The sequence below is a fragment of the Pogoniulus pusillus genome, chromosome 4, assembly GCF_015220805.1.
Source record: "Pogoniulus pusillus isolate bPogPus1 chromosome 4, bPogPus1.pri, whole genome shotgun sequence".
Classification (NCBI taxonomy): domain Eukaryota; kingdom Metazoa; phylum Chordata; class Aves; order Piciformes; family Lybiidae; genus Pogoniulus; species Pogoniulus pusillus.
In genome coordinates, this window is record NC_087267.1 from 24,922,244 (window position 1) to 24,934,753 (window position 12,510).

A 12,510-nucleotide genomic window follows, 5' to 3' on the forward strand; every position below is an offset into this window, starting at 1 on the left:
ATCCTGGCCCCAAGGCTCTATACAAACCTGTGTTTTCATGCAAATGGGACAAAAATGCTCACCGTGTCAACGCAAAACGTATTTCACAGAATTCAGTGTCTTTATTTGAGTTGAACAAGAAAGAAACTGGTTCTGTTCTGACCGAATATTGGGGACCTTTATACACTTCAACTGTCAAAGACATTTCCTTTGACTGATGCATATCACCTGCTTTTAGGAACCCAGCTTTCACACGAGCCCCTGTTTCTTAGGCAGCATTTCAGTCTGCAGCTACTGTATGCAGTACACTGGTGCACTGATAAGCAGTCTTTGAAAATCTCCTTTTGTATATTGTGCACAGATGATTTGTATTGGGAAGTAGAGTACCACTGTACCACTCCTGAATACTATAGCAGCTTTTGATGAATGAACACCTTTTATTTCAAAATTGTCCTCCCTCAGTTTTCTGCTGCATATGTTAAAAGACCCCATCAAAAGCAAAATTACACTAAACTAGATTTAGAAGTGTCAAGTATATTGAATAAACATTGGAGACATCAAAGGCCTGAGTAGATGCACCTGATGATAAGTGATGTAGGAATGCCAGCCTCTGCTGAGCCTGATACAATTCCATTTCTAACTACTTCCTGAAATTATTTCACAAATGTATTTCTGCATATCAGTACTGCCTATCCAGTTCTGAGTACTGAAAGAGATGCTTTAAAACTTGCACCTGAAAGATATCAACATTTTTTTGCAACCCCCCCCAGACTATCAATGTCATTTACATATCTTAAAAAAAAAACCAACCCAAAACCAACACAAACTACCACAACCTGCACAACTTTGAAATACTTGATTCTGATACCTTTAGGTTATCTTTCACAGTCTGAAGATCTTCCTTTTTAATCATATAAACAACAAAGCACTGAGGTTTACTGGAACAGAATCTGTGGGCTCCGTCTGGCACGTGGGCTGCCTGTGTACCATATGGTGACGTTAAGTACCTCAGAATGGGACTCGCATCACAGTTCCTTAGCTAGCCAGCAGGAAACGTATCCAAGACCAAATTTCTTTGATGTAAATGGAACCAAGACTGGAGTTAATAGCCAAAAATCATCTTTGACATGTAAATCTGATTCACGTTTCTCTTCTACAAGCAAGTCTGGAGGACAACATTGCCATCACTGTTTTTTTAAAGAGCAGCTAATTGTCACAATGCCCACGGATATACACTTACATCTTCTTTCCTATTTCAGAGCCCTTCTCTTGTGCAGAACTGACAAGCTCCCTCAAGTCCCTTTCTCTAAGTTAGAAACCAGCATAGAAAGGCTTACAGCAAAAGCCAAAGTGTGAAACATGTCTCTAATGTCACCTCAGCATACACACAGCCTGTGTCATATCTCCCAAGCGATTGCCCTAACAATGAGACACTAGCCAGATTGAGATTATAGAATCATCCAGGCCAGAAAGGACCTCTGAGATCAAGTCCAGCCATTTTGCCAACTCCACCAAGTCTGTCACTACACCATGTCTTCGAGGACCAGATCTATATGGCTTTTAAACACACCCAGGGATGGCAACTCAACCATCTCCCTGGGCAGCCCATTCCAGTACCTGACAACCCTTTCTGTGAAAATGTTTTTCCTAATGTCCAGTCTAAACCTCCCCTGGTGCAGTTTGGGACGATTCTCTCTCATTCCATCATTAGTTACTTGTGGGAAGAGACCAGTGCCCACCTCTATACAACGTCCTTTCAGGTAGTTGTAGAGAGCAATGACATTTTCCTTCAGCCTCCTTCTTTGTAGGCTAAATAGACCCAGTTCCCTCAGCCACTCCTCACAGGACTTGTCCTCCAGGCCTCTGATCAGCTAAGCAGCCCTTCTCTATACCTGCTCCAGTGCTTCAATGTCCTTCCTGTACTGCCACGTCCAAAACTGCACACTGAAGCAGCAGGGCTTTGTGTGGGGCAGCTGAGCAAACAAGCGCAGCAGATGTAACTGTATGGTTCTGCAATATATGCAAACTCGGGCAGGTCCCAGAATCTGGTCTTCTCTTCTTGAGGTAGCACTGACACTGAATAAAATATCATTTGCCAAAGATGTAGGCAATAAGCTAACTGCCAAGGTGGCAGCCCTTGTGGGGAAACGCAGTCAGAGAACTGTAAATGCTAAGAGAACTTCACTGGCCCATATTTGACAGCAGAAGTTTCACAGATCCAAGAATATCTTTACAGATCACTGACTGAGATGTCTGAGTGATGTATGAGGCACATAAAAGGTTGTGTGAGGTCTTACGTATTTTATCTAGGCTATGTAGTCCAAATACAAGTCTCCTGCTTAGTGAAAACAGTTAAGGGGCCTAGCTGAATTATGCATTTTCCAAACAAAGATGCAAATCTTCTGAGTCAGACTTCTAAAGAATCTCCCTCCTTATCAGGATAAGAGAAGTTTCTGCTTGACAGAATTCCCCATACAATTGAGTGAATTTATTTTCTATACATTTGTACATCAATCAGAGTCTTATCTATTACTTCTGAACATTCTTCACTACACACTTCATAATAGACATCCTTTCTAAACACTGTTTGGCTGAGCCTGAAATTAACAATATTTTACTCAAGAGAAAGAAAAAAATTACTTTATATGCACAGGTGTCACAACAGTCAGACTGTAACAAAAAGTGTGAATTGTTTCCAATACACTTCTCCATGCACAGAAGAGCGCTTTCTGCAGAGTATTTAAGAGTGAAAACAGAGGTACTAGTACCTGTACTGGTGGCAAACAGCCCTAGATTACCACTGTCAGGGAGTAAAAAAGAAGGGCACCTTCAAAAGTGAGCTTACCCTTGGCGTAGCTCGAAGTATTCAAGCCTCAGGGGTGGTGTTTCTGGAGCCTCTGTTCTGAAGCCAACTACAGACCACAACCTGATTTTCAGATGGGCAGCTGGCTGCAGAAACACAGGCCCTTGCATTCAGAGTTTTGCCTTGCTAGCCAACACTTGGTGCAACCACAGGTGAGAACAAAGCATGGTTCCTCGCCCCAGCACAGCCTGACCGGAGGCAAAGCATGTCTGTAGCACTGTAACCGGTGGAAGCAGAACAGCTCATCCCACTACAGAAGAGGCAAAGGCTTTACATTTTATCAAATACCCCAAGAATGAAACTCTCCTCCGAGCTTCCACAGTTCAGGTTGAGTTCTAGCACTGCTGCCCCTTCAGTCAGTCTCACGGGATCACACAAGGGGCTGCGCAGCGAGAGCACAAACCATGGCAATATGCTGAATGTATCGAGCAACTAGTGACTGGTCCGAAAGGAGGAAGCCAGTGTTCTGGGACACTTCATTCTAGTCAATGAGAACGAGGCACTGAGTGCACAAATAGTACCATTGCTTTAAGGCTCATAGATTAAGTTATAGGGCAACAAAAAATGCTCAACAAATACCAGAGATCATTTAAATTTTTGCACAAGAACAGGGCCAGCCACAGTAATCCCTCAGTTTCTCCACACTGCAATTTTTATTTTCCCCTCCCATAACAGGACTGCTCACTTCAAAGTACTGTGGTATTTTCTTAACTTTTCATGAAAGCAAAGAGGCGAACAGGAAAACCCTTGTCAGACCACTGTTTAATAGTCTTTGTGCTTGTCACACAATACAGAAAGCACTACCAAGAAGCCTTTTCTGCATGGAAATTACTGGGTTGTTCTTGCTACCACTACACCACAGATTTTGGAAATATCAGCTCTACAGAAGAAACTTCCAGAAAGATAATTAACAATCAGGCTTTCATGTAATATAAACACCAGTCCCCCCTTACCATAATTCTTGAAGGTATAAAACAAAACTAATGCATATATCCCTTGTTCCCTAAACTGAATACACAGAAAATATGACTCAGATCTCAAACTGTAAATTCACTATCCAAATGCTTATTAAGGTCAAGGAATCTCTGGAATCATGCAGATACAGAATTTTACCTGAAAGCAGTAGTTCTGGAATCAGAATCAAACAGATGATCAAAAATGTGATCTTCTCACACACTTCTTTTTTTAAAGCTTCTATATACACGCCTACATAGTCTCAAGAAAAAAGAAGCACTTGAGATTCTTCTCACACTGCATCAATTTCCACATGCTCATACCTGCTGCAGAAATGAATTCAAGAAAAAATAACTGAGATAGGTTTATTACTAACATACCAGTTAGTAATAAATTCCTGGTCAGAATGGGTTAATTTGCTTTATCTGTTTAGAATGCAAAAAGCAGCAAGTTAAATACTGAACTCTCTTTCAGAATGTGAAAGTGTATTACCTTTTTATTGACTATAAACATTCAATCTAAAGAACAGTTGGGAGGTAGAGTCTGGAATACCCACTTTGGTTAGTCAACAGATGGTCTGCAACGTCAGAACTAACTTACTCCCTGAGTTTTGCCTTTTATTGTTAACTCAAACAATAACAAAATAGAAACCTAAGCTTTTTTTCTCCTCAACTGACTACAGCAGCAGCAGCTTTCTAAAAACTCTCTCTGCTCTAATACATGATTATATCTGCTTCAGGGAAAGTTTCCTATATCCCGGATAATTTCCACCTGCTTGTATGAGTCACCTGTTAGCACAGCTGCTTCTTAATGGTAGTGCCTTGCAGCCAAGATAGGAGTGAATTCAACAACTGAAGATCAAGAGGTGATTTGATAGTCTAATACATTATTTCCTTCCACTGACAGAAAACTTATTTCCCTATATAAATAAAATCGCAGCATGAGCCAGTAGCAAAAACAAGGAAAGCAAAAAATAATAGGGCTAGAAATCAGATAAAGATGTTCAATGATGGAAGTAACAAATAACTAGAAAGCTGATGGACTCCACCAGTTTAAGACAGCAGAGAACAGAGCCCAGACTTCAGATTAAACTGGCTTCAATTTATCCAGGCAACTACTGTCTGTGATCCTGTGGAAGCTCTGAAAAGTAAAGGAGTTCAGAGAAGTTTGCGGGTCTTTCAGACAGCATCCTAGAAGTGCAAGAGAAGTTCTTCCCAGTATTCAAGATGATATGTAACCTTAGCAGAAAATTTGCATGGCTGAGCAGGGAAAATACTGTGTACAGACATCAAAAGGCCACATGCAGGAGGGGAAGAATGCCAGGATCAGACACAGGAATTTAAAAACATTGCTTGGGCAGGCAAGAACAGTGTCAGAAAAGCCAAAGCTCGCTTACAAGTAGAAGGGACACCAAAAGTAGCAAAAGGAACTTTAACCAAAACATTCATACCGAAACACTGAACAAGGTCAATGTGGGCTCATAGCTGAATGGGGTGAGTAGGTTTAAATAACAGAAGATAGATCAGGCAGAGATACCCAATACCTTCCATTCTCCAGTCTTCACCAGTAATGGTTCTCAGGCCTCTCTGATTAGTGAAAGGGTTGAGATACAGGAAAACAGATTGCAGTGGATGAGAATGAAGTCAGAGTTAGTCAGAGTACACACCTATAGACCCTGGTGGGCTGCAGCCAAAGGTTCTAAGATAGCTTGATCAGTATTACTGCAAGATCACTCTCTATCATCTCTGAAAAGTCATGGAGACTGGGAGATGTACCCCATGACAGGAAGAAAGAAAATGTTGCACTTCAGCTTCAAAAAAGGTGAAAAGGGGAACTGGAGTCAGATCAGCTTTGCCTCAGTCTCTGAAAAAAATACAAAGGAGGTCTTCTTGGAGTATCAAAAAAATCAACAAATACTTGTATTAGTTCTTGTTTCAATTTAAAATTTAAATGGAAGTAGGCATTATCTGATCCAATTTTAGTCCTTCTGTAGGCCCTGAAATATAAAGGAGATTTACAAAATGTTCTTGAACCTTAAAAAGAAAGAAAAAGAAATTTAATATTATCATAGTAAATAAAGACACTTCCAACTGTATAGACAAGAATAGCATGTTGTGACATCACAAAAAGTGGAATTTGTAAGAAATACACTCCCCTAAGCTCTTAAAATATGCATATATGCTGATGAATAGAGTGTAGGAATAGCCCACAGCAAAAATTGTGGTCCAGTCAGTAAGGAAATTTACTCTGCTTTGCAGAAGCCCCAGTGGCACCCTTCACTAGCAAAATGCCAAGGAATTGCTTGACTCTTCATTCATCATGATTTGGATTGCATAATGTAGGCAGCAAATGAGGTAAAACACATGCACACCTCTCTCTGCTACAGTCCAGTTTCCAGGGTACACAGCATTCCCAAATAAAAGGCACTAATAGTCTTAAAGACCATTAGGAAAGTGAAAGATGTCTTCCTGAAAGATGTCTTCCAAGTCTTCTTTCTCTTTTTCATATACAGAAGCAACACCTGACTGAAAATTATGGTCTTTGCCATCTACAAATCTCCGGATATTTTAGCAACATGCTGTTTATATATATGTATAAAACTTTAAACATAAATAGATTGTTGAAGCACGCATTAGCTCCATCAACCAGCTAAAAAGGTCAATTTCACATCAGCAGTGACATTAAAAATCTAATCTGTATTTCTGCCCTTTCCACATAATTTTGAAGATTTTTTTGTGAAAAATGTCCATCTTATCTAATCAATTTCTTTCTCTTAAATACTGCTATATTAAACACCTCTCAGAACATGTTATTAACTTCTGTATTTACCTCTTCCTCCAGACTGCATAGTTTCAGATTACTTCACTTTCCAACTTCAGCCTTTACAACTACCATTCCAGTAAAAGTGTCACTACAGTTCTAGCCACTCCAACACAATCAGCTTTTGCTTGTGCTGTGTGTCCAAGTCATTGTGAAAATAAATAAGGCAAATGGTTGCTAAATCTTTCTGAAGGTAAGAGAGAAGATGTACTTGTTATCCTGCTTACCATCTGTAAATCAAGAATTATTTGTCATTAAGATATAATGCTCCATTTGCCCATATATTAATTTTTCAAGAATGTAGGACTCCACATTACCAAAACAGTCTTAATTTTATCCAAGATAAACATATTTAGAAAGAAATATTTTTAAATCCCAATCTTTGTAATTAGAAATCAAATTCCTGTAATGTCTTTAATAGAGCAACATATTAAGTATGCTACAAATAAATCAAATAAATTACCATTTTTAATTAGGCATAACAAACAATTAAACAGATGACATTTAAAATTAATTTTCTCTACTGGAGGGAACATGATTTAAATTGTTGCTGAGCCTAGCACTTTCCTTGTGGTTATTCCTTCAAAGTCAGTGACATTCAAAGCCATCATAACATTTTCAGAGACAAGTCTATTTCCATTTTACAGTATTTGAGGTTTTACTTTCAAGCCATTTTTTTTTCAGTTACCAAACTTCCCTAGAAATGCTTCATGTCTTAAAGTTTCTACTCAGCTCCGTAGTATGTAATTGCTGAACAGCTGCACAGTCATACCAACCACTGATAAAAAGGCATTACAAACTTCTAAGCAAATCATATTTACAATGCACAATATTCCAGGCCAAAGAAAATCAGTAGTACTTCAAGGCAGACTTCTGAAAATAGGGCAAGAGCATCTTGGGAAAGATGATGGTAAATATGTGCAGAAATGAAAAGAAGCAGCTGTCTAAAACATAACTCCTGTACAACAAACTGAAAAGAGAATTACCTTTTGGACTGCTATTTGTCTCCCAGATTAGAGCATTATCTACAGCTAGCTGCTTCAGAGACTGGAGTAAAACTCTTGGAATTTCAGCCCAGCAAGGAGTAGATACCTTTGGGGAGTACCTGGTCTGAGAACATGGGTTGTCTCCTTGACTTCATACATTTAAACATCTCAAAGATTAGGCCCTGTGAGGTATTTCAGGTGACCCAGAAGACACAAAGGAGATGTTCTATTTTCCAGTTAAAAAAATATTTTCCTTAATCCTTTATTTGCAATGATGTAAGCAAGGAGTGAGTCTACTACAATCAGTGGTGGTAAGACACTGTAAAGCCACCCAGAAAGGAAATCTAGCAGGTGCACATTTCACTTGCAAGCTTTACTTAGTAATAGTCATCATGTACATACACAGTTTCTGCAAATCTAAAACCAAACATTGAAAACAAAGACTATCACATCCATTAAAAGGTAACAGATGACACTGCAAAATACTATAGAGCATTACATCCAGATCACTTTCAAGAAAAATATGAAGCCCAAAATAAGAACACAAAATTATTTTTTGTTCTGCCCAAGAGAACTAAATGCAGAATGGTATCTTCCTGCATGGACTGTACATGTGACTCCCATCAGCAGAAATGAGTGTTCTGGATGTTCACTGAGGATAGAACAATTCTGGGTCTGTACATGCAATCTGGAGCGTGAGAAGGTAGCAGCTTTGCTCTAAATTAACAAAGTGGGAAGCTGAAGTGGCCATTTTTGCAGCTAGCACATATCTAGAGATTTTAAGTAAGTAGCTGGAGAAACCTATTTGTGACGTGTTACATTAGACAATTTAAGACTATGGTCAGTCTTTTTCACATATATATACACATATGAAATACATCTTTTAAAAATCATACCCAAAAAAGCAAGTTTTTAAAACATTTTGAATTACAACATAAATAAGTCTTAGTGCTTGGGGAAAAGCCTCAGGGGAACAGTTCTACAGACAAGTCCCTGCTAGGAAAATGCTTCCAGGGAATGCCTCCCTAGACAAATCTCCTGCTAAGCAGAATGCCTTTGGCAAAATACTTTGGGTAAAATGCTTCTGAAAGATGATGACTCTCTTGACAAAACCTGTGGTCTCTCCCTGAGAGTGCCCAAAGACAGGCTTTCATCACTGCGAGGAGCATCCCATCAGTGGGATAAGCCTCTTTCCTCACTCCCTCTAATCAATAAAGATAAAAATTAGATCAAATTGCTGTCTGTATGCCAATGATTATAAAGCCAAAAATTTCCCTAATCACAATTATTACAAATATTTGTGATTTGTTGAGGTAATAGTGACAAATAACTGTCAGAAGTAAGGGATCTGTGTGTGACAGTTACTGAGAAATAATCATACTGAGGGTATGCAAATCAATCCTCATCAGCCAATCTAACTGCAAGGATTTGCATAAGTGATTACAAATGTGCAGTAATACATATGTAACTTTGGGCTTTGCCTGCCTAAGAGACCACTTCCCCTGTGGAGTACTTAGCGAAGCTAACACTGGTATTGAAATTTGGTCTTGTTTATCTGGTACAAGTATATCTGCTAAGATATTCTCCTATCAAATCTTAAATCATATACTCACAACAAACTGCAGTTTCCCTCTTCCTCACTCATTTTTTTATGCCCTCACTGTCCTCTTGCTGCCACTACATCCCTTAAAGGGAAGTTTATTCCGTCACTATGGACTCAAGTACTTAAGAGTGAAAAATTAGGAAGCCACCATATTTCCTGTGAGACAGACAGGGAGATTAGAGCAGAGAGATAAATATGCTGTACAGATATTCAGAAAATGGCACGGTTTAAGTAGATCAATCATAGTTTAGGCATGAAACCTTGGCACAAAATGTTGATTCAGGCTGATAGCCTGAAATATCCTGTCAAATCACAGTTTACACTGTAGGCCAGACCGTGTTTTCCTAATACCTCCCTGAATCAAAATGCAGGCACATGAATTCCCCTTATACCTCCAGCTGCAATCTAGCCCTTTGACTTGTGTGCATAATCCTGGAAATACATTTCTGCTTGGCCTCAAACTTCCCATAGAATCTAATGTCATTTCTTAGTTGCTTTTTTGTATATCATAGAATCAGCCAGGTTGGAAGAGACCTCCAACATCATCCAGTCCAACCTAGCACCCAGCCCTATCCAGTCAACTAGACCATGGCACTGAGTGCCTCATCCAGGCTTTTCTTGAAGACCTCCAGGGACGGTGCCTCCACCACCTCCCTGGGCAGCCCATTCCAATGGCAAATCACTCTCTCTGTGAAGAACTTCCTCCTAACATCCAGCCTATACTTCCCCTGGCACAACTTGAGACTGTGTCCCCTTGTTCAGTTGCTGGTTGTCTGAGAGAATAGACCAACCTCCACCTGGCTACAACCTCCTTTCAGGTAGTTGTAGACAGCAATGAGATCACCTCTGAGCCTCCTCTTCTCCACGCTAAATGCCAACTCCCTCAGCCTCTCCTCATAGGGTTTGTGTTCCAGGCCCCTCACCAGCTTTGTCGCCCTTCTCTGGACACCTTCCAGCACCTCAACATTTCTCTCGAATTGAGGAGCCCAGAACTGGACACAGCACTCAAGGTGTGGCCTGACCAGTGCTGAGTACAGGGGAAGAATGAACTCCCTTGTCCTACTGGCCACCCTGTTCCTGATACAGGCCAAGATGCCACTGGCTCTCTTGGCCACCTGGGCACACTGCTGGCTCATGTTCAGCTACTATCTACTAGTACCTCCAGGTCCCTTTCTTCGTGGCTGCTGCTCTCTTTTGCTGTCACCGCATGAATACAAAGAAGAAATCATATGCACACCAATCTTTGCAAATAGAAATATCACTGGCAACACATGAAGGTAATTACAAAACTCCTACAGAAAGCTCTTTACAATACTAAAGTCAATGAATACAACATTTTCCGATGTATGCTTATTCAAACAGTTTACAACTAGGTGCTGTGTGAGCTCAGTGGGAAAAGGCTTCTCTACCCCAACAATAATTTCAAGATTTCAAAATCTTTTTCTGTTCTGTTTGAAGGTGGAAACAAGACCTGCCCAACCTATCCATTGAAACAAACAATAAAGTGAATCAATGTTTTATCATATGAAGTGTTTCTACATGGTAGGAAAACAAAGTCTAAATGTCGGATTAGTAGCTGATAAACAAATATTTCATCTTGAATTTGTACTATCTGAAACTTACATACATTTATAAACAGAGAAACTTCTTAAACAATCTGGAAAACTTTACATGGTCAGAGTTTTAGCACTGCCATACACTGCCATTAAAAAGTTTGATTCGGTAAGTCATCACATTCAAGTGAAAAGAAGCCAATGTTCATCACAAAATTCCAGACAAGCAATAATTGCTAATATCCAAATGTTGGTGTACTATTCATTTTATTTTTATGGGTGTTTTTATTACGATTCTGTAGCAAGAGAATCATTTGTCAATCAAAATAAAATTACAGTCAATTTGAGTCTATGGTACTCACTCAAACCAGCTAGCTAATTAGATATAGTCAACGTTATGACTCATAAAACTAATGAGATCTCCCCTTTTGATTATTTCAAAAAGGAATACGGATTAACTCACTTGAGAAACCATTTTCTGACTTTGAACATTAGACCATAGTAATCATCAGATCAAAAATAATATATTAAAAATATGTATTCCATATGGATTGTACAAACTTACTGCATTATATCCTATCTGGAAACTAAGCATTTTTATGTAATACTGGGAAAACATTCAAAAAATCACTACAGAGTTTCTTTTCAGTTAATTTATGACATGTAAAAGAAATAAAAACTGTAGCTGTAGTCATTAAAAAGGCCAACCTGCAGACACAGAAAAGCTCTTTCTCACAAGACAGGGCTGAAAAAGTTGCAATCAGCATGCATATACAACAAAAAAAATTAGTGGGGATAATATCAGCATGTGTTGGTTGCTTGACATCACCAGCTACTGCAAATGGATTTTAATTCATTTTTCCTATCATTAAAAAGTGTCAGGAATCCCCGAGGGATTAAAGCTTAATCTTTTTGAATTAAGTATCCAGAATGTTAATGAATCATTAATATTCTGAATCTTACTTTTTCACATATTTTTTTTAAATCTGCTCCTTTTTTTGTTGTTAACAGAATGCAAGCCCACCCCCACAATGACTAATTAAGGCACTGGTGTGTATATATTTCTGGTGCCTGCTGAAATTTACTGTAATCAGTGTGACTTGGTTTAAACAGATCTCATACGTTAAGGTGACTGCCTTTGACATCCAGAAGCAGGGGAGTGGCAGAGAGGAGAAGGGTGTCTGATTTTCTGTCTTTCTAGTAGGGTGAAACCTAGGAAGGTAACTCTTGTTTCTTGAAACCAATATTCATTTTGCATTACATTATTATTGGTGGAAACTACATTTTTAAAAAAAAGAGCACTGTCATCTAATTCTTCCTAATTGCAGTCAGGTTGCCTTTGCAGTAGCTGATTTTGTCCCATGAAATTGGTACCTCTCATTGCACAATCAAGGGTCCACAACTTGATGTATCGCAACAGCTTTGCCCCATGCCAGGGATTTGGCTGCTCCTAATCACACAGCAAACATGGATGAGTGGACAAGTATTGGAAGGAACTAAGGAAGACTCACAGTGTCCCTTTTCTCTTTCTTGCAATGCCACCAGGTCCCATTCCCCAGGAAAGGATTTTTCACCTTGCTGTTATTTACAGGGTGCCACCATGAAGTTACAGTTTCGCCCATTACTGATTTTGACTGTTTTTCTGGGTCAGAACATAGCCTAAATTCAAACAAGCATGAAGCTGAGAAACCTATCTCTCTCTCTAGGAAATAATGTGCTTGTGTGCTTGTAGGTGCCGTAAGTACTCAGAAG

General features: G+C 39.3%; 1 protein-coding gene across 18 annotated transcripts in view; it reads right to left on the minus strand.

Annotated features, from left to right (window-relative positions):
- GRM8 (glutamate metabotropic receptor 8) overlaps positions 1–12,510 on the minus strand; it is a 405,616-nt gene that overhangs the window by 348,035 nt on the left and 45,071 nt on the right. Inside the window, exons 1-3 of one of the 18 annotated variants that reach the window (XM_064142390.1) lie at positions 4,289–4,473; positions 3,956–4,122; positions 2,825–2,928 (exon numbers count right to left, since the gene is read on the minus strand). The exons of 12 other annotated variants lie outside the window; for them this stretch is intronic. Coding sequence is in view for 1 of the 6 variants with exons in the window: in XM_064142388.1 (XP_063998458.1) it covers positions 4,289–4,309 (21 nt within the window). In the remaining 5 variants the exon portion in view is untranslated. Of the gene's footprint in view, positions 1–2,824; positions 2,929–3,955; positions 4,123–4,288; positions 4,474–12,510 lie in introns of those variants that run through there. 5 more of the 18 variants (XM_064142394.1, XM_064142392.1, XM_064142391.1 and 2 more) reach the window with 5 other exon arrangements.